The sequence below is a fragment of the Mesoplodon mirus genome (genome assembly GCF_964341445.2).
Source record: "Mesoplodon mirus genome assembly, chromosome: 15".
NCBI classification, from domain to species: Eukaryota; Metazoa; Chordata; class Mammalia; order Artiodactyla; family Ziphiidae; genus Mesoplodon; species Mesoplodon mirus.
In genome coordinates, this window is record NC_138991.1 from 68,319,428 (window position 1) to 68,347,269 (window position 27,842).

The window sequence follows — 27,842 nt, forward strand, 5'->3', positions numbered from 1 at the left end:
TTTGACCTCTGCAATCTGTCCCCCAGGATTTTAACTTTATTTAAATAACTTAAAGTTACATTTGAAAACTGATATTCCATTAAGTTATTTGAAAACTTAGCATGACTGGAACCATTTGGGTATCCACTTTTTAACCATACATTTTATGAAATCTAAATACAGAACAAGAATTTCCTATGACAGTTTAGCTCCTGGATTGAAATATACGGCAAATGTAAAATACACACAAGATTTCAAAGGCTTAGCAGCAACAACAACAACCACCAAAAGCAAAACATTACATTAGTTTTTTTTTTCTACTGATTACGTGTGAAATGATATTTTTGATATACTGGGTAAAATAATATATATATGGGCTTCCCTGGTGGCGCAGTGGTTGAGAGTCCGCCTGCCGATGCAGGGGACACGGGTTCGTGCCCCGGTCTGGGAAGATCCCACGTGCCGCGGAGCGGCTGGGCCCGTGAGCCATGGCCGCTGAGCCTGCGCGTCCGCAACCGGAGAGGCTACAACAGTGAGAGGCCCGCGTACCGCAAAAAAAAAAAAAAAAAAAAAAATATATATATATATATATATACATGTATATATATATATATATAATTGCAATTAATTTCACCTTTCTCTTATGTTGTGAAACATGATACTAGAAAATTTGCGATCACATGCATGGCTGTCATCACTGGGACAGGCCACTCTGGACCGTGAATTCTCCCATCCCTCTCTGCTTCCTTCCTCATTTGCCAGGCGGCACCAAGTGGTCCTGAACCCCGCTTTTCTGCTTTGGGTTCCTAACCCCTGGCAGCGTCTTGTCTTCTTCCCGGGGGATCACTCTGCCTGCTTTCCCCTGTCACTCCAAGGAGGGGTTTTGAGGTTCTGAGAGGGAAGACCCCAGACTTTACGGGCTTTCCCGGCTCTGGTCGCCAGAGGGCGCTGCATCGCTGCCGCCGTTGCTAAGCAAGTCTTGGCCCGGAAGCAGTTTCCCATCCCGCCCCGCCCCGTGACTGCCGCGCGCCAGACAACTTCCGGTGGGGCGGGCGCCGAGTAGCAGCGAGCAGGCTTCCGAAGTGGCGGCGCGATGACCACTCTCCGGGCCTTCACGTGCGACGACCTGTTCCGCTTCAACAACATGTGAGTGAGGGTTGCCCGGGCCCAGCTGCCGCCGGCGCGTCCCCGGGGCCGTGGGGGGAGGGGGCCGGGCGGACGTGCGGACGCCCCGCTGACCTTGGCCGGGCGGCCGTCTCCTCGCAGCTCTGCGCGCGGTGTGGGCGCTTCTCGGAGCGCCGGGCGGGGCGGGGGGTGCCGGCCCGGCTCTGACCCCCGGCTCCGGCCCGCGTTCCCCTCCGGGCGGGGGCCGTAGTGGCGAATTACCTTGTATCCGCGCGGGGTAGCACTGTGGCCCCTTCCAGGGCCCGGCGGGTTTGCGCGTCTCGTTTCTGTTGCTGCGCATCCCGGCGGGGGTACTGTTGCGGGAGGCCCAGGGTATGCACGTTCCTTCGTCCGAGTTAAGTCAAGGACTGTGTCTTGCAGGTACCTTTTTTTTTTTTTTTAAGTTTTATTATGAAAGTTCCTGAACACTTAACAAGTTGATAGAATTTTACCGTGAACACGTGTAGACTATCAGCTGGACTCTACCGTTAACACTTCGCTACATTGGCTTCATCACATTTCTGTCCACCCACCCATCCATCCATGCACCCACCAATCCCAGACCCAGTTTAAACACCCCGGGGCAGTTATGTGAAAACTAAGGACCAGAGAGTTCATATTCAAGTGTCAGGAGGATGGAAAGAACTTGAGATGAGGTGGCTGGAAACATTCAAAGAGGGGCTGAGCCTTGGAAGATGGGTAAGTGTTGACAGGGGTGAGGAAGGAGGTTCTGGAGGAGGAAGCAGGTGCGGGCGTGGCCGACACCTGGGAGGTGAGTGATGGTAGGAGCGGGTTTCTGTAACTCAGCGGTCAGAGAAACTGGTGAGACTGGACTTCTGCTCTACTATTGGGGGAACTTTCTGTGGGGCCTCTCCCAGTCGGAGCAGCGACTGTTGAGGGCTCGCTGTGCCTGGCACTGGAGGAACCCATTTCCTCCTGACAGTTCGGTGAAGTAGCTGCTCTTCTCACCCCCAGTTTCGGTGTGAGTAAACTAAGGTCCTGAGAGCGCAGGGGAATGGCCCAGGTGGTAGAGCCCTGCGTGGGAGTGGGCAGAGCACGGAGACTGATCAAGGAGATTGGCTCCAGGCGCGTGGTTCTTACAGTGGTCCGTGAGCACCGGGAACTTTTTGGAAATGCATGTTCCCGGCCGCCCAGGAGCCTGAGCTCGCCACCACAGAGCTGTGTGCCGCGGGCCGGCTGGAAGAGGTATACCAGTCAGGTGTGAGCCATTTAGGTGGTCTTGGCAGTGGCCGGGAGATGATGACTTGACAAAAGCTTGGGTTTGGGAAGCCCAGGCCCTGGAAGGTGACAGTGTGCCTTGAAGCTTCAAGAATAGATGCGGCAGAGCCTGTTGGAGAACCAGTTTTAACCGAAGACCTAGGAAGGGCCAACGTTTTTATACGAAAATGAATAGAGTAGAAGGAAAACAAGCGTGACCATGTATTTATAACAAAACATTTGATTTCCGGGAATCATGTAGCTTGTGAAGTCTTCTTCAGAATATGCCAATAGGGGAACTCCTCTCCCTCCTCGTTTTCTCCTACTTCTCACTTTGATTAGGGCACTTCCATCAAGAACTCCGAGAATCACTGGAGTAGGGTGTTGCGGTAGTCACTGAAAGAAGCAATGGATGTAGAAACGTTGCAGTTAAAATAACGAATATTTTATTCTTGGCAAAATGTTTTATGCGTATCGTGTACCAGTGCTGAAGAGACAGTAGTGAACAAAACAGAAAAAAAATGTTATCTTTATGGAATTTACGGTTTACTTATTTAAATTGGGTGCACTGTGCGGCTTGTGGCATCTTAGTTCCCTGACCAGGGATTGAACTCGGACCCTCGGCAGTGAGAGCCAAGTTGGGGGAGTTAGAGTCATAACCACTGGACCGCCAGGGAATTCCTGGAATTTACAGTGTAGAGGGGAGAGTAAGATAGAACTTAGCGTTCAGTACAAAGGAAAAAATGTGAGCTGGAAAGGGAAATAGGGTGAGTGGGGATTCGGCTTTGGGTGAGGTGTCACTGCAGAAAGACCTGGAGGGGAGGGAGCCCGTGGGCCCTGTGGGCGGGAGACTTCCAGGCAGAGGGAGTGGCACGGGCACACGCACAGATTCCTGTTTCGGAGGAGGAGGAGGAGGCGGCGGCAGCGGTTCTGGAACAGTGAGTGTGGGAGTGTGAGAACACCAGGTCTGATCGGAGTCAAAGGGTTCGACCTCAGAGAGGCCAGCATAGGACGTGGGTCTCCGCCAAGGGCGCTCAGACACCCAGGTGGAGAAGTCGGCTGGGCATCCGGACACGGGAGTCTCAAGTTTAGGTCTGGGCTAAAGATAGAAATTTCGGGGTCAACACCATATGGGTGGCATTAAAACCAGGTGGCTAGGGACTCCTCTGGCAGTCCAGTGGTTAAGACTCCACACTCCCAATGCAGGGGGCCCGGGTTTGATCCCTGGTCACGGAACTAGATCCTGCATGCCGCAACTGAAATCCCACACGCGGCAACTGAGATCCCTTGGTGCTGCAGCTAACACCCAGTGCAGCCAAATAAAAACAAACACAAAAAACCAGGTGGCTAGGTGACATCAGTGATGAGTGAGCGTGGACGGGAAAAACGAGGTTCCAGGAATGTGCCCCAGAGCATCACATGTTAAAGGAGACACAGTGGCCCTGTGAGGTGGGAGGAAAACCTGATGGTGGGTCTGGAGTCTGAGAGAGGACAGCATTTCAGGAGGACGGAGCCCTGAACTGTGTCAAGTCTGCCGGTGGCTAAGTGGGCAGCACGTTTATACATTTCTTTCAGGGGAGCGGAGTCCTGGGTCCCGAGAGGTGGGGGCATCTGCTCACCAGGCCTCCAGGCCTGGGTCCAGGAGAGCAGGTGGAGTGTGGGCGCAGAGGCTTAGGGTGGGTGGGGCGGTGGTGGGACCTTGGTGAAGCTTTCTTCTTACTGCTGTTTCTTCTTGAAATTGGAAGCAGCTGAGGTGGAAGGGGGAGCGTTGAGGAGACTGGAGAGGGTATAGAGTAGTCCTGAGAAGCAGGGGGTAGTGAGTCCCACATGGATTAGTGATTCTCCAGGTGTGGCCAGGGGCGCCTCAAGATTGTTTTGGGGGTTCTGCAAGCCATTTTCATGATAATACTAAGGGTTTTGTTTTGGGGTTTTTGTTTGTTTTTGTTTTTTTTTTGCCTTTTTCATTCTCATTCTCTCACAAGTGCACAGTGGAGTTTTCAAGGTTTGTGATCATGTAATAGTAAGCATAACAGGCACAGAAATGAGAAATCAGCTGCCTTCTATTAAACCAGACATTAAAAAGATCTGTAAAATTGTTAAAACAATGCCATTCTTGTCACTAAATTTTTGTTTTTGAAAATAGTGACTTTTTTGGTTTAAAAAAAAGTTATTTCATATTAATGTATAATTTATTTTGTAAATGAATGTTTTAAACATTTAAATGTCAATAGATGTAACCCACATAAACAAAAGTTCTTGGGGTCTTCAGTAATTTTTGAGTGTAAAGGGATTCTAAGAACTGCTGGTCTCCAGAAATGCAGTGTGACTGTTTGCATTGTTAAGGGTCCAAAAGAAGAGTTTGACTGTGCAAGAGGAAGAGTTGAAGGTAGCTGTTTTGGGGTCTGGCAAAATATTGGTTCCATTAATTGAATAGGAAAGTAAGGGGCAGAGTTCTTTGTAGACAGAGGCAGGTGTGCATTTAAGAAATGCTGATTTGGGAGTGTTGTGATCGGATACGCTGGCGTGGCACGCGCTCAGCAGCTCCAGAGCCAGATCAGGAGCTTTCCTCTGAGAACAAAATTGAAAGTATGGGAATGGGGGCGGTGGGGGGCAGAAATGTAGAAGAGTGGTGAGCAGAAGCCTGAGTGGTGAGACGGCCCACATTTGGGGCGGGGAGGGAGGGAGGAGGAGGAATTGGCAGGGAGGGTGCTTGTCAGATGCTGCAGAGCTAGGGTTACTACCCCCATCTGTGATTGACACACCAGCTTGGTCCCCAGTTCCGGTAACAGTTTACTGCCATTTAGTAAATTGAAGGTTTTAGGGACTTCCCTGGCAGTCCGGTGGTGAAGACTCGGTGCTGCCACTGCTTCGGGCCCGGGTCCAGTCCCTGGTCCGGAACTAAGAACCCACAAGCCACTTGGTGCAGCCAAAGGAAGAAAAAAAAGGAAGGTTTTGATGATATATTAACTATAAAGTAATTTGTAAAGAAGAAGCAGTTAAATGAAAATGTACAGATGTCTTTATAGTGGCTGTGATGATAGCTCATTATGGTCACGAGGTAAATTAAACCATCTTTCTTAGCTGTAAAGTTGTTTTTTTGTTTGTTTTTTTTTTTTTGTGGTACGCGGGCCTCTTACTGCTGTGGCCTCTTCCGTTGCGGAGCACAGGCTCCGGACGCGCAGGCTCAGCGGCCATGGCTCACGGGCCCAGCCGCTTCGCCGCTTCGCGGCATGTGGGATCTTCCCGGACCGGGGCATGAACCCGCGTCCCCTGCATCGGCAGGCGGACTCTCAACCACTGCGCCACCAGGGAAGCCCTGAAGTTGGTTTTAAAGTTGTGGATTTAACACGTTTTGTTTTCCCTGTGCGTGTTATTTTTAGTTGTAGTCTCCTTATTTAAACTGGTTTTGTAAACACTGCTTACTGTTGACATTTCTCTTGTTTCTTTTAGTAACTTGGATCCACTTACAGAAACTGTATCCTTTTTTAAAAAGTTAAATGAAGGCTTACTAAGAATAAGGAAAATAGAGGATCAAAAGGAAAAAAATAGACTTGAGTACCAAACATGTTTAAAACTTGGAGGTCAGGAAACATAAGCAACATTGAAAGCAATTGAAAATAAAAAACACTAAAAATCTGGGAACAAGAGTTATCTTACACCTGTTGACAACCTGCTAATATGACCTCATAAATCAAGAACAGTACAATCCCCTGCCCCTCAGTAGTAAGCATAGCTGTGAGCAGCAGAAAGCGGTGACTTCAGCAGGAGGGGCTATTCCTGGCTGATGTGAATGAGTCTAGAGTGGACGAGCAGTCCTGGTGGCTCTGTGACATCCCCAGCGACCGGGCTCTGCAGTGGAACCACTCTCCCGTTCCCGGGAGTTTCTGGCTTCCTGTCCAGGTGGCTCCCAGAGCGTACCGCATCTCAGCCATGTTCCTGGCAGGAGGATCGATCAACAGAGGGGAAGGTGAGTGCGTCCTTCCCAGACTCCCAGGGGTACCTCTGGGAGGTGCCACGCAGCCTTCTGCATCCTGTGGACCCCTGCCTCGTGCCATACCTGCCTATCTAGAACAGAGTCTGGAATGAGCCTGATTTATATTGGGGCATGTTGCTAAAGTGAAAAAAGGACTTTGGCTAACATTAGCAGTATTCCTCATGCTCCCCACTAGAGACACGGGTAAAGATGTGTGAAGTGAGGGTCCTCTGACCCTAACAGACGACCCCCACATGCTCAGAAGCGTGAAACACAGAGCTGCACTTTGGGGTTATGTGCCATGTCCACTGCAGGGTAGGAGGGTAGTATTAATTTAACACAGAGGGCATATAGGATGCTATGAAAATATTAAAAAGAGTTCGGTCTCACCAGTTAAAAGACATGCAGCTTAAAACCAAAATGAGATACCATGTTTTATCTATCAAATTACCAAAGATTTCAAGCAGTGATAAAACTCAAGGCTGATGAAGGTGAGGTGAGGGGAGCAGTCTCATAAACTGCGAGTGACAGAGTAAATGCTAGTCTTTCTGGAAGGCACTTTGGTAATGTAATACCTAGTAATTCAATTTCCTGGAAGCTGAAGATAATAAATAGTTATGGCGGGTTGGCACAGTAATGCGCATGGGCCAGGTTTGGCCCACTGCCTGTTTTTGTAAATCAAGCTTTACTGGACACAGCCATGGTGGATAATGGACATACTGTCTGTGCTCTTCTCCTGGGTTTTCAGTTTTTTCTTTTAAATTGACATATAGTTGATTTACAATGTTGTGTAAGTTCAGTAGTTTTTTATGGTAAGAATGCACAACAAGCTAGAAATAGAAGAACCTTTCTTAATTTGGTAAAGGTTTGATATTAAAAACCTTCAGTAAGCATTATAGGTAAGTGAGAATTTAGATTCGTTCTCTTTAAGATTGGGTGTAAGATGAGAATGCCTACTGTCACTACTGCACGTTAACATAGTTCCAGAGGAACTGACCAAAGGTATTGGAAAGAAGAAGGAAGTGAAAGAAAGTATAAGGATAAGAAAGGGAGAAATAAAACTGTCATTATTTATAATTGATAATACAGTCATCTATCTAGAAAAAAGAACAACATATTAAGAATAAGCGAGTTCAGCAATGTTAGAACCAAGATCAAGTTTCGAAAAATCAGTAGCATTTCTGTACACTAGCAGTAGAAATGAAGAAAATATTTTTAATTGAATACTTAAAACATGAATATCTACTTAAAGAACATCATGCATAAAACTAAAAAGTTGAAAGAATGGAAGCAAATTTTTTTTAATATCTAAAACTGACAGGAAGTGAATAGCTAGAATAACGATTTTTTTTTCTGTTTTGTGCCGTTTTTTAAAAAATTTTATTGGAGTATAATTGATTTACAGTGTTGTGTTTCAGGTGTACAGCAAAGTGATTCAGTTATACATATATTCATTATTTTTCAGTCTTTTCTCCTACAGGTTATCACAGAATACTGAGTAAAGTTCCCTGTGCTATACAGTAGGTCCTTATTGGTTACCTATCTTATATACAGTAGTGTGTGTATGTTAATCCTAAACTCCTGATTTATCCCCCCCTCCCCTCCACGTTTCCCCTTTGGTAACCATAAGTTTGTTTTTGATATCTGTAAGCCTGTTTCTGTTTTGTAAATAAGTTCATTTGTATCCGTTTTTTAATTAGACTCCACATATCAGTGATATCATGATATTTGTCTTTGTCTGACTTATTTAGTCTGATAATCTCTGGGTCCATCCATGTTGTTGAAAATGGCATTATTTTCTTTTTTTTGGCTGAGTAGTATTCCACTGTATATATGTATACCATATCTTCTTTATCCATTCCTTTGTCAATGGACATTTAGGTTGCTTCCATGTCTTGGCTATTGTAAACAGTGCTGCAGTGAACATTGGGGTGCATCTTTTAAAATTATAGTTTTCTCCTGATAAATGCCCAGTAGTGGGATTGCTGGGTCATATGGTAGTTCTATTTTTAGTTTTTTAAGGAACCTCCATACTGTTCTCATAGTGGTTGTACCAATTTACATTCCCACCAACAGTGTAGGAATGTTCCCTTTTGTCCACACTCTATCCAGCATTTGTTTGTAGACTTTTTGATGATGGCCATTCTGACCAGTGTGAGATGATATCTCATTGTAGTTTTTTTTTCTTTTTTAGATTTTGTATATGTGTGCTAGCATACGGTATTTGTTTTTCTCCTTCTGACTTACTTCAGTCTGTATGACAGACTCTAGGTCCATCCACCTCACTACAAGTAACTCAATTTTGTTTCTTTTTATGGCTGAGTAATATTCCATTATATATATGTGCCACATCTTCTTTATCCATTCATCTGTTGATGGACACTTAGGTTGCTTCCATGTCCTGGCTATTGTAAATAGTGCTGTGATGAACATTTTGGTACATGACTCTTCTTGAATTATGGTTTTCTCAGAGTATATGCCCAGTAGTGGGATTGCTGGGTCATATGGTACTTCTATTTTTAGTTTTTTAAGGAACCTCCATACTGTTCTCCATAGTGGCTGTATCAATTTACATTCTCAGCAACAGTGCAGGAGGGTTCCCTTTTCTCCACACCCTCTCCAGCATTGTTTGTAGATTTTTTTTTTTTTTTTTTTGGCAGTATGTGAGCCTCTCTCTGCTGTGGCCTCTCCCGTTTTGGAGCACAGGCTCCGGACGCGCAGGCTCAGTGGCCATAGCTCACGGGCCCAGCCACTCCGCGGCATGTGGGATCTTCCTGGACCGGGGCACGAACCTGCGTCCCCTGCATTGGCAGGCGGACTCTCAACCACTGCGCCACCAGGGAAGCCCCTGTTGTTTGTAGATTTTTTGATGATGGCCATTCTGACCAGTGTGAGATGATATCTCATTGTATTTTTTTTTTAAAGAGAAAAAAAGTTTTTTTAAATCTGGAAAAACAAAGCACAGAAGAACCAACAATGTTTCAAACAGAAAGTCACAAAAATTGTAATCATCATCATCAGTTCACTCAGTCCCATGTAATTAATTTTTTTTCATCTTGATCTTTTGTTAGCACTTTTTTGAATTCATCAGTTTTCCATTAGAGTTCTGAAAATGCTTATTCAGTTCAGCAGTATAGTCAGTTCCAGAAACCTGTACTTGTCAGTCTTTTCCATGAATTACTTGAAGATGAAACCCTTTATAGGAACATTTTTGCAAAAGCATCAGAGTACACCCAGAACTGTCTGTAAGTGACAGAAGACTTAAAAATGACCACAGTTAAAGATTTGATGAAAGTTCATAATAATGCAATTGACAAGGAAATTTAGTTATTTCTGAGATATACATTTTAAAATAATAACTAGAATTATGACTTATACCAGAACATATAAGATTTTTAGGAATTTCATGTAATGTCTGAAACATTTATATTAACATATCTCCATACAAATAACCCAAAGAAAGCTTTAGTATTAGTTGTTTTTTTAATTTTTGAATTTTATTTTATTTTTTTATACAGCAGGTTCTTATTAGTCATCAATTTTATACACATCAGTGTATACATGTCAGTCCAAATCGCCCAATTCAGCACACCACCATCCCCACCCCACCACGGTTTTCCCCCCTTGGTGTCCATACATTTGTTCTCTACATCTGTGTCTCAACTTCTGCCCTGCAGACCTGTTCATCTGTACCATTTTTCTAGGTTCCACATACATGCGTTAATATACAATATTTGTTTTTCTCTTTCTGACTTACTTCACTCTGTATGACAGTCTCTAGATCCATCCACGTCTCAACAAATTACCCTATTTCTTTCCTTTTTATGGCTAATATTCCATTGTATATATGTACGACATCTTCTTTATCCATTCGTCTGTCAGTGGGCATTTAGGTTGCTTCCATGACCTGGCTATTGTAAACAGTGCTGCAGTGAACATTGGGGTGCATGTGTCTTTCTGAATTATGGTTTTCTCAGGGTATATGCCCATTAGTGGGATTGCTGGGTCATATGGTAGTTCTATTTTTAGTTTTTTAAGGAACCTCTGTACTGTTCTCCATAGTGGCTGTATCAATTTACATTCCCACCAACAGTGCAAGAGGGTTCCCTTTTTCTCCACACCCTCTCTAGCATTTGTTGTTTGTAGATTTTTTGATGATGCCTATTCTAACTGGTGTGAGGCGATAACTCATTGTAGTTTTGATTTGCATTTCTCTTATAATTAGTGATGTTGAGCAGCTTTTCGTGTACTTCTTGGCCATCTGTATGTCTTTGGAGAAATGTCTATTTAGGTCTGCCCATTGTTGGATTGGGTTGTTTGTTTGTTTTGCAGTACGCGTGCCTCTCACTTTTGTGGCCTCTCCCGTTGTGGAGCACAGGCTCCGGACGCGCAGGCTCTGCGGCCATGGCTCACGGGCCCAGCCGCTCCGTGGCATGTGGGATATTCCCGGACTGGGGCACGAACCCGTGTCCCCTGGATCGGCAGGTGGACTCTCAACCACCGCGCCACGAGGGAAGCCCTGGTTGGTTGCTTTTTTAATATTGAGCTGCATGAGCTGTTTATATATTTTGGAGATTAATCCTTTGTCCGTTGATTCGTTTGCAAACGTTTTCTCCCATTCTGAGGGTTGTCTTTTCGTCTTGTTTATGGTTTCCTTTGCTGTGCAAAAGCTTTTAAGTTTCATTAGGTCCCATTTGTTTATTTTTGTTTTTATTTCCATTACTCTAGGAGGTGGATCAAAACAGATCTTCCTGTGATTTATATCAAAGAGTGTTCTTCCTATGTTTTCCTCTTAAGAGTTTTATAGTGTCCAGTCTTACATTTAGGTCTCAAATCCATTGAGTTTATTTGTGTGTATGGTGTTAGGGAGTGTTCTAATTTCATTCTTTTACATGTAGCTGTCCAGTTTTTGCAGCACCACTTATTGAAGAGACTGTCTTTTGTCTATTCTATATCCTTGCCTCCTTTGTCATAGATTAGTTGACCATAGGTGCGTGGGTTTATCTCTGGGCTTTCTATCTTGTTCCATTGATCTGTGTTTCTGTTTTTGTGCCAGTACCATATTGTCTTGATTACTGTAGCTTTGTAGTATAGTCTGAAGTCAGGGAGTCTGATTCCTCCAGCTCCATTTTTTTCCCCTCAAGACGGGTTTGGCTATTCGGGGTCTTTTGTGTCTCCATACAAATTTTAAGATGTTTTGTTCTAGTTCTGTAAAAAATGCCATTGGTAATTTGATAGGGATTGCATTGAATCTGTAGATTGCTTTGGGTAGTATAGTCATTTTCACAATATTGATTCTTCCAATCCAAGAACATGGTGTATCTCTCCATCTGTTGGTATCATCTTTAATTTCTTTCATCAGTGTCCTATAGTTTTCTGCATACAAGTCTATTGTCTCCCTAGGTAGGTTTATTCTTAGGTATTTTTCTCTTTTTGTTGCAGTGGTAAATGGGAGTGTTTCCTTAATTTCTCTTTCAGATTTTTCATCATTAGTGTATAGGAATGCAAGAGATTTCTGTGCATTAATTTTGTGTCCTGCAACTTTACCAAATTCATTGATTAGCTCTAGTCGTTTTCTGGTGGCATTTTTAGGATTCTCTACGTATAGTATCATGTCATCTGCAAACAGTGAGTTTTACTTCTTCTTTTCCAATTTGTATTCCTTTTCTTTTTCTTCTCTGATTGCTGTGGCTATGACTTCCAAAACTGTGTTGAATAATAGTGGTTAGAGTGGACCTCCTGGTCTTGCTCCTGATCTTAGAGGAAATGCTTTCAGTTTTTCACTATCGAGAATGATGTTTGCTGTGGGTTTGTCATATATGGCCTTTATTATGTTGAGGTAGGTTCCCTCTATGCCCACTTTCTGGAGACTTTTTATCATAAATGGGTGCTGAATTTTGTCAAAAGCTTTTTCTGCATCTGTTGAGATGATCATATGGTTTTTATTCTTCAGTTTGTTAATATGGTGTATCACATTGATTGATTTGCGTATATTGAAGAATCCTTGCATCCCTGGGATAAATCCCACTTGATCATAATGTATGATCCTTTTAATCTGTTGTTGGATTCTGTTTGCTAGTATTTTGTTGAGGAGTTTTGCATCTATATTCATCAGTGATATTGGTCTGTAATTTTCTTTTTTTGTAGTATATTTGTCTGGTTTTGGTATCAGGGTGATGGTGACCTCATAGAATGAGTTTGGGAGTGTTCCTTCCTCTGCAATTTTTGGGAAGAGTTTGAGAAGGATGGGGGTTAGCTCTTCTCTAAATGTTTGATAGAATTTACCTGTGAAGCCATCTGGTCTTGGACTTCTGTTTGTTGGAAGATTTTTAATCACAGTTTCAATTTCATTACTTGTGATTGGTCTGTTCGTATTTTCTATTTCTTCCTGGTTCAATCTTGGAAGGTTATACCTTTCTAAGAATTTGTCCATTTCTTCCAGGTTGTCCATTTTATTGGTATAGAGTTGCTTGTAGTAGTCTATCAGGATGCTTTGTATTTCTGCAGCGTCTATTGTAACTTCTCCTTTTGCATTTCTAAGTTTATTGATTTGAGTCCTCTCCCTCTTTCTCTTGATGAGTCTGGCTAATGGTTTATCAATTTTATCTTCTCAGGGAACCAGCTGTTAGTTTTATTGATCTTTGCTCTTGTTTTGTTTCTGTTTCATTTATTTCTGCTCTGATCTTCATGATTTCTTTCGTTCTGCTAACTTTGGTTTTTTTCTTCTTTCTCTAGTTCCTTTAAATATAAGGTTAGATTTTTTGAGATTTTTCTTGTTTCTTGGGGTAGGCTTGTATAGCTATAAACTTCCCTCTTAGAACTGCTTTTGCTGCATCCCATAGGTTTTGGATTGTCGTGTTTTCATTGTCATTTGTCTCTAGGTATTTTTTGATTTCCTCTTTGATTTCTTCAGTGATCTCTTGGTTATTTAGTAATGTATTGTTTAGCCTCCATACGTTTGTGTTTTTTACGTATTTTTCCCTATAATCCCTATAATTCATTTCTAATCTCATAGAGTTGTGGTCAGAAAAGATGCCTGATACGATTTCAATTTTCTTAAATTTACTGAGGCTTGATTTGTGGCCCAGTATGTGATCTGTCCTGGAGAATGTTCCATGCACACTTGAGAAAAAAGTGTAATCTGCTGTTTTTGGTTGGAATGTCCTATAAATATCAGTTAAATCTATCTGGTCTATTGTGTCATTTAAAGCTTCTGTTTCCTTATTTACTTTCATTTTGGATGATCTGTCCATTGGTGTAAGTGAGGTGTTAAAGTCCTCCACTATTGTGTTACTGTCGATTTCCTCTTTTATAGCTGTTAGCAGTTGCCTTATGTATTAAGGTGCTCCTATGTTGGGTGCATATATAATTGTTATATATTCTTCTTGGATTGATCCCTTGATCATTATGTAGTGTCCTTCCTTGTCTCTTATAACATTCTTTATTTTAAAGTCTGTTTTATCTGATATGAGTATTGCTAGTCCAGTTTTCTTTTGATTTTCATTTGCGTGGAATATCTTTTTCCATCCCCTCACTTGCAGTCTGTATGTGTCCCTAGGTCTGAAGTGGGTATCTTGTAGACAGCATACATATGGGTCTTGTTTTTGTATCCATTCAGCAAGCCTGTGTCTTTTGGTTGGAGCATTTAATCCATTCACATTTAAGGTAATTATCAATATGTATGTTCCTATGACCATTTTCTTAATTGTTTTGGGTTTGTTTTTGTAGGTCCTTTTCTTCTTGTGTTTCCCACTTAGAGAAGTTCCTTTAGCATTTGTTGTGGAGCTGGTTTGGTGGTGTTGAATTCTCTTAGCTTTTGCTTGTCTGTAAAGCTTTTGATTTCTCCATCGAATCTGAATGAGATCCTTGCCAGGTAGAGTAATCTTGGTTGTAGGTTCTTCCCTTTCATCACTTTAAGTATATCATGCCACTCCCTTCTGGTTTGTAGAGTTTCTGCTGAGAAATCAGCTGTTAACCTTATGGGAGTTCCCTTGTATGTTTTTGTTGTTTTTCCCTTGCTACTTTCAATAATTTTTGTCTTTAATTTTTGCCAATTTGATAACTATGTATCTTGGCATGTTTCTCCTTGGGTTTATCCTGTATGGGACTCGCTGTGCTTCCTGGACTTGGGTGGCTATTTCCTTTCCCATGTTGGGGAAGTTTTTGACTATAATCTCTTCAAATACTGTCTTGGGTCCTTTCTCTCTTCTCCTTCTGGGACCCCTGTAATGTGAATGTTGTTGCGTTTAATGTTGTCCCAGAGGTCTCTTAGGCTGTCTTCATTTCTTTTCATTCGTTTTTCTTTATTCTGTTCCACAACAGTGAATTCCACCATTCTGTCTTCCAGGTCACTTATCTGTTCTTCTGCCTCAGTTATTCTCCTATTGATTCCTTCTAGTGTAATTTTCATTTCAGTTATTGTATTGTTCATGTCTGTTTGTTTGTTCTTTAATTCTTCCAAGTCTTTGTTAAACATTTCTTGCATCTTCTTGATCTCAGCCTCCATTCTTTTTCCGAGGTTCTAGATCATCGTCACTATCATTATTCTGAATTCTTTTCCTGGAAGGTTGCCTATCTCCACTTCATTTAGTTGTTTTTCTGGGGTTTTATCTTGTTCTTTCATCTGGCACATAGCCCTCTGCCTTTTCATCTTGTCTGTCTTTCTGTGAATGTGGTTTCTGTTCCACAGGCTGCAGGATTGTAGTTCTTGCTTCTGTTGTCTGCCCTCTGGTGGATGAGGCTATCTTAAGAGGCTTGTGTAAGTTTCCTGGTGGGAGGGACTGGTGGTGTGTAGAGCTGACTGTTGCTCTGTTGGGCAGAGCTCAGTAAAACTTTAATCCTCCTGACTGCTGATGGGTGGGGCTGGGTTCCCTCCCTGTTGGTTGTTTGGCCTGAGGCACCCCAACACTGGAGTCTACCTGGGCTCTTTGCTGGGGCTAATGACAGACTCTGGGAGGGCTCACGACAAGGAGTACTTCCCAAAACTTTTGCCAGTGTCCTTGTCCCCATGGTGAGCCACAGCCACCTCCCACCTCTGCAGGAGACCCTCTAACACTAGCAGGTAGGTCTGGTTCAGTCTCCCCTGGGGTCACTGCTCCTTCCGCTGGGTCCCAACGTGCACACTACTTTGTGTGTTCCCTCCAAGAGTGGAGTCTCTTTTTCCCCCAGTCCTCTTGAAGTCCTGCAGTCAAATCCCACTAGGTTTCAAAGTCTCATTTTCTAGGAATTCTTCCTTCTGTTGCCGGACCCCCAGGTTAGGAAGCCTGACGTGGGGCTCAGAACCTTCACTCCAGTGGGTGGATTTCTGTGGTATAAGTATTCTCCAGTCTGTGAGTCACCCACCCAGCAGTTATGGGATTTGATTTTATTGTGATTGCGCCCCTCCTACCGTCTCATTGTGGCTTTTCCTTTGTCTTTGGATGTGGGGTATCTTTTTTGGTGAGTTCCAGTGTCTTCCTGTCGATGATTGTCCAGCACCTAGCTGTGATTGTGGTGTTCTCACAAGAGGGAGTGAGAGAACGTCCTTCTACTCTGCCATCTTGGTTCCTCCCTCCCTCATTGTAGTTTTGATTTGCATTTCTCTAATAATTAGTGATGTAGAGCATTTTTAATATGCATTTTAGCCATCTTTTTTTTGGAGAAATGTATATTTAGATCTTCTGCCCATTTTTTGATTGGGTTGTTTGTTTTTTTGATATATAAATGCATGAGCTATTTGTATATTTTGGAGATTAATCCCTTGTCAGTTGCTTCATTTGCAAATATTTTCTCCCATTCTGTGGGTTGTGTTTTCATTTTGGTTATGGTTTCTTTTGCTGTGTAGAAGCTTTTAAGTTTAATTAGGTCCCATTTATTTATTTTTGTTTTTATTTTCATTACTCTAGGAGGTGGATCAAAGAAGATTCTGCTGCAATTTATGTCAAAGAGTGTTTTGCCTGTGTTTTCCTCTAAGTTTTATAGTGTCTGGCCTTCGTTTAAGTCTTTAATCTGTTTTGGGTTTATTTTTGTGTATGGTGTTAGGGAGGGTTCTAATTTCATTCTTTTACATGTAGCTGTCCAGTTTTCCCAGCCTCACTTATTGAAGAGACTGTCTTTTCTCCATTGTATATTCTTGCCTCCTTTGTCATAGATTAGTTGACCATAGGTGTGTGGGTTTATCTCTGGGCTTTCTATCCTGTTCCATTGATTTGTATTTCTGTTTTTGTGCCAGTACCACATTGTTTTGATGACTGTAGTATTGTAATATAGCCTGAAGTCAGGAAGCCTGATTGCTCCAGCTCTGTTTTTCATTCTCAGGATTGCTTTTGCTATTAGGGGTCTTTTGTGTTTCCATACAAATTTAAAAATTTTTTTGGTTCTAGTTCTGTGAAAAATGCCATTGCTAATTGATAGGGATTGTAGTTGAATCTGATTGCCTTGGGTAGTATAGTCATTTTGACAGTATTGATTCTTCCAATCAAAGAGCATGGTATGTCTTTCCGTTTGTGTTATCTTTGATTTCTTTCATCAGCATCTTATAGTTTTCAGAGTACAGGTCTTTTGTCCCCTTGGTAAGTTTATTCCTAGGTGTTTTATTCTTTTTGTTATGATGGTAAGTGGGATTGTTTCCTTAATTTCTCTTTTTTGGTCTTTCATTGTTAGTGTACAGGAAAGGAAGAGATTTCTGTGTATTAATTTTGCATCCTGCAACTTTACCAGAATCATTGATGAGCTCTCGTAGTTTCCTGGTAGCATCTTCAGGATTTTCTATGTGTGGTATCATTTAATCTGCAAACAGTGACGATTTTACTTCTTTTCCAATTTGGATTCCTTTTATTTCTCTTTTTCTCTGATTGCCATGGCTAGGAGTTCCAAAACTATGTTGAATAAAAGTGGTGACAGTGGACATCTTTGCCTTGTTCCTGATCTTAGATGGAATGCTCTCAGCTTTTCACTGTTGAGAATGATGTTAGCTGTGTGTTTGTCATATATGGCCTTTATTATGTTGAGGTAAGTTCCCTCTATGCCCACTTTCTGGAGAGTTCTTATCATAAATCGGTGTTGAATTTTGTCAGAAGCTTTTTCTGCATCTATTGAGATGATCAAATGGTTTTTATTCTTCAGTTTGTTGATGTGGTGTATCACACTGATTTGCATATATTGAAGCATCCTTGCATCCCTTGGATAAAGCCCACTTGATCATGGTGTATGATCCTTTTAATGTATTGTTGGATTCAGTTTACTAGTATTTGGTTGAGGATTTTTGCATTTATGTTCGTCAGTGATATTGAGCTGTAATTTTTTTTGTGGTATCTTTGTCTGGTTTTGATATCAGGGTGATGATGGCCTCATAGAATGAGCTTGGGAGTATTCCTTCCTCTGCAGTTTTTTGGAAGAGTTTCAGGATAGGTGTTAACTCTTCTCTAAATGTTGATAGAATTTGCCTGTGAAGCCATGTGGTCCTGCACTTTTCTTTGTTGGAAGTTTTTTAATCACTTTCAGTTTCAGTACTTGTGATTAGTCGATTCATATTTTGTATTTTTTTCTGGTTCAGTCTTGGAAGGTTGTATCTTTCTAAGAATTTGTCCATTTCTTCTAGGTTGTCTGTTTTATTGGTATACAGTTGTTTGTAGTAGTCTATTATGATTCTTTGTTTTCCTGTGATGTCAGTTGTAACTTTTTCATTTCTGATCTTATTGATTTAAGCCCTCTCCCTTTTATTTTCTTGATGAGTCTGGCTAAAGGTTTATCCATTTTGTTTATCTTCTCAAAGACCCAGCTTTTAGTTTCATTGATCTTTTTTGTTTCCTTTGTCTGTTTCATTTATTTCTGCTCTGATCTTTATGATTTCTTTACTTTTACTAACTTTGGGGTTTTTTTTTTTTTGTACTTTCTCTGGTTGCTTTAGGTGTAAGGTTAGGTTGTTTACTTGAGTTTTTCTTGTTTTCTGAGGTAAGATTGTATTGCTACAAACTTCCCTCTTAGAACTGCTTTTGCTGTGTCCCATAGGTTTTGGATTGCTGTGTTTTTGATGTCATTTGTCTCTAGGTACTTGTTGATTTCCTCTTTGATTTCTTCAGTGATCCATTGGTCATTTAGTAACATATTGTTTAGCCTCCATGTGTTTGTGTTTTCTTACAGTTTTTTTTTTTTGCCTGTAATTGATTTCTAATCTCATAGCTTTGTGGTCAGAAAAAGATGCTTGATGTGATTTCAATTTTCTTAAATTTACTGAGGCTTGATTTGTGGCCCAATTTGTGATATGTCCTGGAGAATGTTCCATGTGCACTTGAGAAGAAAGTGTATTCCGCTTTTGGATGCAATGTTCTATAAATATCAGTTAAGGCCATCTGGTCTAATGTGTCATTTAAGGCCTGTGCTTCCTGATTGATTTTCTGTCTGAATGATCTGTCCACTGATGAAAGTGGCGTGTTAAAGTCCCCCCCCCATTATTGTGTTACTGTCGACTTCTCTTTTTATAGCTGTTACCATTTGCCTTATGTATTGAGGTGCTCCTATGTTGGGTGCCTGTATATTTACAATTGTTACATCCTCTTCTTGGATTGATCCCTTGATCATTATGTAGTGTCCTTCCTGGTCTCTTGTAACAGTCTTTAAAGTTTGTTTTGTCTGATATGAATATTGCTACTCCTGCTTTCTTTTGAATTCCATTTGCGTGGAATACCTTTTTCCATCCCCTCACTTTGTCTGTATGTGTCCCTAGATCTGAAGTGGGTCCTCTTGTAGACTGCATATATATGGGTCTTGTTTTTGTACCCATTTTGTATGTGTCTGTTGGTTGGAGCATTTAATCCATTTACATTTAAGGTAATTATCAATAAATGTTCTTGCTGCTGTTTTGTTAATTGTTTGGGGTTTTTGAAGGTCTTTTTTCTTCCTTTCCTTTTGTTCTCTTGTGATTTGATGTCTGTCTTTAGTGTTGTTTAGATTGCTTTTTCTTTTTTGTGTGTGTATCTATGGTAGATTTTTGGTTTGTGGTTCCCATGAGGTTTTGATATAGCAGTCTGTATAACTACAAGATTGTTTTAAGTTGCTGGTCTCAATTTCTAATGTATTTCCAGTATCCTGCATCCATCTTCTCATGGTTGCCGATTTTGATATCATATTTATGTGTGGATGGTTTCCTATCTTTGTTTGCCTTTACCAGTGAGCTTTCCCATTTGTAATTTTCTTGATTCTAGCTGTGGCCTTTTCCACATGGAGAAGTTCCTTTAGGTTTTGTTGTGGTTTTCAGTTTGAGTAGCTGCAACAGAGGCCATATGGTCCACACAGCCTTGAATATTTACTGTCTGTCTCCTTTTTTGTTTTCTTTTTTATTTTTATTGGAGTATAGTTGCTTTATAGTGTTATGTTAGTTTCAGGTGTACAGCAAAGTGAGTCAGTTGTATATATATACCTCCTCTTTTTTCTGTTTCCTTCCCATTTAGGTCACCACACAGCATTGAGTAGAGCTCCCTGTGCTGTACTTTAGGTTCTGGTTAGTTATCTATTTTATACATAGTGTCAGTAGTGTATATGGCAATCCCAATCTCCCAATTCATCACCCACCCCCCCCACCCCCCAATCTGGCTCTTTATAGAAAATGTTTGTTATTTTGTTAGCCCCTGAGTTATGTCCGTAACAGCAGTAAAAATCAGCTATAGATCCATGCAACAGCAGGGCTACATATCAGAAACAAAGTTGAACAGAAAAAGCAGAACAGACTCCTTAATTTTCATTTGTATTTAAAAAGTTGACCTATTAAAGACTTCTCCATGTTTATAAAAAAGTAAAAGGATTCTGAAGAATTCTGAATGACAGAAAACTTTTTGCTGTATATAAAGTATTAGGATGCAAATCAATGTATGTGGTGTGCTTCCCGTTACACTTAAAAGTTTTTGGCAAAAGTCCCATAATACAGGTGAGGCCATGTTTCAGAGTAACCTGCCAGGGCTTCTTGGTCCATGAGCTTGAGCCGGGGGCTCCTCCAGTAGCCAGAGAAGAGATGGTTATGATGTCAGTGGCTGGATGGCAGAAAGACTGGACGACTGCCATGTTAAGGGTTATGTTTGAAGAGACAGAATAAAGGCTGTCCTTCAGAGGAGTTTGAAGAATTTACACTGAACAGAGTTTCCAGGAAGTTTAAAAAAAAATGATTGATCGTGTCCCCTTGTAGAACTGCATCAGCAAGCTTATACTAAGACGGAGGACAGGAATTGAGTACAAGTCAGCAAGGACACCAGGGTTGAAGAGTTAAGTAATGAGCAGTACTCAGGCATTGACTTTTAAGTCAGCTTTTTTTTTTTCTTTTGCATTACTAGAAATGGAGACCTTGAATTGGTGGAGGGGAAAAACTGGGTTTGTTAAGTAGCCTTTGGAAATACTTAAGTTTAAAGTTATTTTCACTGTCCCATGGCTGAAGCTAATGTAGGAACTAGTCATTAATTTCCCAGTGCAATTATGGAAAAATAAACAGACTGAGCATGTGCTGTTTGCCAAGCGCCAGGGATAGAGGGAACATGGGATACATGTTCTAAGGGGAGACAGTAAACAAGTAAGAGCGTCAGGTGATTATGGATAAAGTGCTGTGCAGGGATCTGGACACAGTGTGAGCAGCAGGGGAGACAGACTGTAGAACTTGGGAGCCTGGTTCTCTGCTGTCTGTTGGTTGCTACTGTCTCCAGTCACACTTGAGTTTATATAAATATTCAGGCAATTTTCTTAAAAATCAGTGCTTAACCTAAATATTTCATCTAATAAATTGATTATGGAAGTCATACATATGGCTGGGGATAAACAGTATACTTTTTAAAGGAAACGTGAAAATATCCCTTTCATGAAGAAATCTGAGTGTCCATTCATTACTCTGCATCCTCCTTAACAAGACTCTAGTATGGGATTCCTTTTTACTTACAGTACCTCGCCCACTGGCCAGAGTACTTCATTGTTGCAGAGGCCCCTGGCGGAGAGTTAATGGGTTATAGTAAGTATAATACCACTAGTACTTTTTTGGAGAGGCAGCTGAGGTTAAAATACAGGCTTTGACTGATCACAGAACTGGAAGTATAATCATCATGCCCGTAATCATATTTCCTTTTCAACCATTTGACAGCTCACTGATCCCTTCTGATCCGTTCTGTTGTAGGTGCTATGCTAGGCCCAGGGGATAGAGCAGTGACCCAGACAGACTTGGCTGCATTGCTAACAAAAATTTGAGCTGTAGGTTGTCTGTTCTGTGTACATGACACACATACATACCCACAAGAAATGTAGGTATTTTTAAAAATACATATCAAGTAAAAGCATTAATAACAATCAGCTAGATGACTTTTAAGTATTGCTTAAAGATCAGAACTCGGTCATTAGTTTCCTTTGTAATAAAAATGTACCCAACAGCATTTCTGTATGTGTAAATCCTCGTGTTTAGTTACTGGATGTGATCTTTCATTGGCAGTCATGGGCAAAGCGGAAGGCTCGGTGGCGAGGGAAGAGTGGCACGGGCACGTCACAGCTCTGTCTGTTGCCCCGGAATTCCGACGCCTTGGTCTGGCTGCTAAGCTTATGGAGTTATTAGAGGAGATTTCAGAAAGGTAGGCGCCTGCTTTGCTAATGATTTTTGAACACTAACCATTTGAGTTTTCTCTTGGTGAACGTTGTATCAGATCTTTTCCTTCAGATTGAGTATCTGTCATGACGCAGTTTCATAGGAATTTCATTTTCAGCCTCTTAATAGTCCTTATAACAATTCTGTCACATATTCAGAGTGATATTATTGTCCCTGTTTGGCCACTGAGGAAAAACTAAGGCAAAGTGAGTGACCTGCTATAGGCTTATGAGCTGGGTAATTGGTGGAATCAAAATCTAGCCCTCAAGGTTTCCGTTAGTGTTCTTGCCACTGTGGCAGGTGTTTCCAAATTCTTTGTTAACACTGTCCTTGGCATCTCAGTAATTTTTTCATAGTGCTCTAGGCTAAACAAAAGTGTAGTCTTAAGCAGTTGTGTCCCAGCAAGCTAGTAGCTATTCGGAAGAAAAAAATATTTTCATTTCATTGTTAAATAACTGTGGTTACCTCCTAATGAGATGTGTGCACCTGCTGGGCGTTGCATGGCTTCTCAAACCTCGGAACCAGATTCTGCAGAACTGCCAGCATTCTTGTTTCATGTTGATTTTCATGTGGTCCTGGGGTTTTTAATCACAGGAATTGCCAAAAGCCTGGCTTCGTAATCACCAAAAGGAATATAATGTGATATGATGTGTATTTGTGAACTGTATAATGCTAGTAGTTTGCCAGTGTCCAACATGTAAGGTTTGCCTACGTTTTCCCCAAACATTTGAAATATGCACCTCCATGAGTTTGAGAAATGCAAACGTTGTGGCTTTTTTTTCAGACCTGTTTTATGTGTCAAACTCTCACTATGTGTTACTTTCATTAAATCCATTAAAGTGCAACATTTTAAAGAAGTAACCATGGCCTGAACACACTGAGCCAAGTCAAGGGCAAGAGGAACCTAAGCTCATTCTTAATTTAGCTGAAAAAGTCTAGTCCTGAAGAACTTAAAAAATTCTTCCTAGAGTGAATACAGAAGAGGAGAAAATCTTTAGCAAGATTGTAGTTTACACACATTGGTTAATGGCATATCTTGTTGAAAACAAGTATTTGGCATTATCATGTACAGTTGACAGGTAGTTAGGAACTGTGTTCTAATTGCACATCGGATTTAATGTATATACAGGATAGACCATCTCTTAGAGTAGAAAACCACTATGCTCCCTTCCCTTACAGTTTCTAAACTTTCATTATTTTACAATAGTTGCTAAGATTTAAGTGACCTACATTTGTGTAGGGGTGTGTGTGTGTATACGTATATACACACACGTACATATATACATGTATTTTTAATGTACACATTAAATGTGTACACTAAAAATAGAAACAGTATATGATATCCAAAGAGAAAAACAATAATAAAAATCAATTCAAAAGAAAAAAGGAAACTAAAGTAGCAAAAAACAAATAAAAAGCATGAAATAAGGTGGTATCAGTGAATCCAAATATAACATAAATACAACAGTAAATGTTAATGGACTTTTAATTGTGACATTAAAAGACATTAATGAACTAATGACTCCAGTTAAAAGACATTATGCCAAGTGAACCAGGCACAGGAAGACAAATATTGCGTGATTCCACTTAGATACCTAAAGTAGTTAAATTCATGAAGAGTGGAATGGTGGTGGCTGGGGACAGGGGAAATGTCAAGTAAAGTTTCAGTTCAGCAAGAAGAATAAGCTCTAGAGTTTGACGTATAATATAATGTTGTATACCTACACTCGAAGATAGTGTACATTTAAAATTTATCATGTTACGTATTCTTAGGACAGTAACATTAAAAAATGAAAGACTGTCAGAACTGTATTCTATTTACAGGAAATATGTATAAAGGTTAAAGATACAGAAAGATCGAAAGTAAAGATTTTTTAAATTATCATGCAAATTCTAACAGTATGCTTAAATTAACAACAGTCACATTATAGTTCAGTAATTACGAGAATAAAAAAGGGTCTGCATACTGAAAAGAGTTAATCAGGGAGATGTAATAATTAAAAATTTTATGTACCCAGTGACAAATTCGAAGTAAAAATGCAACAACTGACAAAACTACAAGAAGAAACAGACAAATCATAATTAGAGATACAAACATGCCTCATTCTAATTGTTAGGACAATCAGAAATTGATTAAGGGTACAGAACAGGGGTCAACAAACTTTTCTGGGCCAGACAGTAAACGGTAAGGCTTTTCAGTCAGTAGCCGGAATCTTTCCACAAAGAAAGCTATGGCTTCTCTGGCAAATTTCACCAACAATTTAAGAAATAATGACACTAAGTTTACTTTTACACACACAAAAAGGGAACAATCACAAAACCTGACAAGAGACATGAGAAAGGAAAATCTCATGACAGATGCAAAGTCCCAGAAAATTCTTAGCAAAATGGATTCAGCAATTCATGAAAAGGATGACATATCAGGGGAAGTTTGTTTTAATATTAGAATGTATTCTACCAGTTAATAGGCTGAAGAAGAATATTTTTTATCTCCGTAAATGTAGAAAACGCTTTGATACAATCCAGTGTTAACTCTTTATAAAAACTGTTAGCAATAGAAAGGGGAAACTTACTTAACCTGAAAAACTGAAAACTTGTTGTAAATATGAGTGGTGATGCACTGAATGCTTTCCGGGACAGGACAGGATGCCTAAAGTTAGCTTCTCTTCAGTAATTTACTGGAAATCCTCTACCATACAAGTGAAGCAAGAAAAATAAAAGATAAGATTGAGAAGAAACAAAACTGTTATTTTGGATAGGTAAGATTGTACAAACAGAAAACCTACAGGAAGGAATCTACAAATGTTTAGAATTTTAATAAAAGTTAAGCTAAGTTGTTGGATTTAAAGTTAGTATAAATTCAATTGCTTTTCTATACAAACAGTAACATTTAGAAGAGGGTGCGATTTGCATTGGCATCAGTACATTAAGCCCTTAGGAGAAATCTAACAAAGCTGTGCGGGACCTCTCTGAAGTTTATACAACTTTACCCAGAGACAGTACAGATGACCTACCTAAGTGGAGAGAGGAACTGCCTCTGCAGCATAGTTACCCGTCTCTACAGTAGACAGGTAACTGATCCACAGAGTCAGCGTAACTGCAGCCCAAATCTCAAGTCTTTTCCGTGCGACTTGTTGATTCTGAAACTTACAGGGAATGGAAGGAGCCAAAAAGAGGTAAAACAAACACTCTTGAACAACAAAAAAGTGAGGGGAGTGATTGTCTAGGCTAGTGGGACAGAATTTGAGACAGACTCAGGAACACATGGATTTAGACACACCTTGGAGGAGGCAACTGCAGATCAGGGGTGGGGAAGGATACACTTTCTGATAAATATGGTAGCACTTCCCACATTAGTACCTTATCATACACAGATCAATTCCATATTTATTAAAACCTGTATGTGAAGAGCAAAACTTTAAAAGCCCTTAGGAGCACCTTCAAAGGAGAGTGTCTCCATGACCTCAGGGTAGAAAAAGAACTTCTCAAGCCCTAAAAAGTGATAACTGTAAAAGGAAGGTTCATATATTCAACTTCACTAGAGTGCGGTAACTGTGTTCATCAAGTGATACATAAGGATAATAACAAGCCACAAATTGGAAAAAGATTTGCAAATTGGGGAAAAGACTTGCACCATCCTTTACACAAGGTTGAATATCCAGAATACAGAGAACTACAGGTGGGGGTTAAAAATGTGTGAAAGACCAATAAAGACCATACAGAATAAGAAATCTAAATGGCTGACACAAATATAATCAGCCTTGTTAGTAATCAGAAATGCCAGCTAAAATTGCCCCAAGATGCCACTGTATCATAAGACTTTCAAAAATAAAAATGTCAGCTGCTCCAAGCCACCCCTGTGGGGTGGAGTCTACCCCACCCCCTGTGGGAGTGTCAGGTGGCACATGTGGGCTTGGAGACAGGCATTATCTGATAAAGTTGACCAGCAGTGACACTCCTACAGACCTTAGATATTGTACCACGAGACACACAACAAAAATACTCGTAGCAGCATAGTTGATGATGTATAGGACCACAGACATCTCATAGTGTGTCCATACAGGGACACACTAAACACAGGGAGGATGGACAAGCGCCAGCTGCCCCGGGGCTGACTCAGTACCGACTGAGAGGCGAGTCACTAAAGAGTAGAAAAAGTATGGCTCCATTCAGTTCACAAACAGCAGAAATTAAACCAGAACAGGTGGTAAGTCTACTGCATACAGCAAGGTGCTGGTGATCACACGAAGGACATGGAGGCCTGGGTAAGAAAGGGGCTGTCACTGACCAGAGGGACCCAAGGGCTTCAGAGCTGGGACCAGTGTCCTGTAGTTATACAAGGCCACATTGGTGCTTTCTTCAAAACCTTTAATTTGTGCATATGGGTGAGACTATTGTATGACCAACTGATAAAATGAACATATCAATTACTATAGTATCAAATACACAGTAATTTTTTTAAAGCCAGGTAACAGAATTGTGGTAAAAAAAAATGCTTTCTTCAAAGTTTATCTTTTAAGAAAACCTGTAGATTTTGAAACATTACAGCTATCTTTTTGTACTGAAAAATAATTGCCATAAATCCTCCTCAGCAGTAAAAATTGATAACATGATGTAATTGGCTGCAGGGTTTCATGGTACCATCCTATGACTAGAAGTCAAAGTAGTTTTAAAAATTATGTAAGTATTATTATTTTCAAGGACTTCTCCTAATTTTTTTTTTTTTTTTAATTACAGAAAGGGTGGATTTTTTGTTGATCTCTTTGTAAGAGTGTCTAACCAAGTTGCAGTCAACATGTACAAGCAGTTAGGCTACAGTGTGTACAGGACCGTCATAGAGTACTATTCGGCCAGCAACGGGGAGCCCGATGAGGATGCTTATGGTGAGCTCCCTTCTGGGGTGGTATCCCCGAGAGGAAGCCGAATGTCTACATTCATCCTACAGACTGAAATACTCGGCTATTTTAATACACTTAAGAGAATCATATTTAAAATTTGAGCTATAATATTTAAATCTGCTTTAACCTGCCCTTATGAACCTGCCACTGATTAACTTACATTAACTAACCATTGGTCAGTTACTGTCAATTACTGTTTTACTGGTACAGACACATTATTTTACTAACGTTCTGTCAAAAGAACATTTGTAGGAAGAGCTGGATCCCAGCTGGGGTTTGGTGTACTCGTGATTGAGAATCTCATTTATAAATACATTTCTCTTAGAGTATGATAGAAGTGGGGGTAGGGGACAAAACCTCTTAGTTTTTTTTTTTAACCTATAAACTTTAAATTTGATATAAAATATTCTGACATTTGGGTACTTACATTAAACTTTGCTTCCTAACAGATATGAGGAAAGCACTTTCCAGGGACACTGAGAAGAAATCCATCATACCATTACCTCATCCTGTGAGGCCGGAAGACATTGAATAACCATGAGCAGTGGTTCTTAGGCTGATGATGCTCCAGATATTTTATGGACAATATTATTTTCATTAGATGATCCTGGAGCTCTATTAGGAGAAAAGGGAATCGTTTAGCTCTTAAAGACTTCAAGAAAAAAACAGGTTATAAACTTAAGTCTTGTTTCCTATTAGCAATATCATACCTTCTAAAGCTGTCCACTGTAATAAAATTCAGCCAAAAAAGGCAGCTAGGTCAAAAGGAAACATTCCACTGTTATGGTTCATAATGTAATATTCATGGTATGCTAGGGAAAAAGCTTGCTCCAATCTCCTCCTAAATTCTGTGCCTGAGAACCACTGCTGCATATATATTTTTTATTTTGTATTGAACTGTTAATTGAAGCTTTAAAAGCATATATGAAATGTGTAAATCTAAGATGTATAATAAAATGCACTGTTGACTCGAGTGTTTTCTGGAAGTTTGTTGGTCATTTATAAACCTCAGGTTATCAGGATTGAA

At 40.6% G+C, this 27,842-nt stretch overlaps 1 protein-coding gene across 3 annotated transcripts; it reads left to right on the plus strand.

Moving 5' to 3' along the window:
- Positions 1 to 996: 996 nt before the first annotated feature.
- On the plus strand, positions 997 to 27,788 carry NAA20 (N-alpha-acetyltransferase 20, NatB catalytic subunit). 3 transcript variants are annotated; one of them, XM_082600453.1, is made up of 6 exons: positions 1,000 to 1,125; positions 5,812 to 5,836; positions 21,206 to 21,296; positions 21,768 to 21,903; positions 26,655 to 26,800; positions 27,265 to 27,788. In XM_082600453.1, the coding sequence occupies exons 1-6, from the start codon at positions 1,073 to 1,075 to the stop codon at positions 27,348 to 27,350; spliced, it is 537 nt and encodes a 178-aa protein (XP_082456579.1). In that variant the 5' UTR covers positions 1,000 to 1,072; the 3' UTR covers positions 27,351 to 27,788. The 3 variants fall into 3 exon arrangements, with proteins under 3 accessions (XP_082456580.1, XP_082456579.1, XP_082456578.1); XM_082600454.1 differs by lacking the exon at positions 26,655 to 26,800 and having other exon boundaries at positions 997 to 1,125; XM_082600452.1 differs by lacking the exons at positions 1,000 to 1,125; positions 5,812 to 5,836 and adding an exon at positions 5,852 to 6,328 and having other exon boundaries at positions 21,230 to 21,296.
- The last annotated feature ends 54 nt before the right edge of the window (positions 27,789 to 27,842 follow it).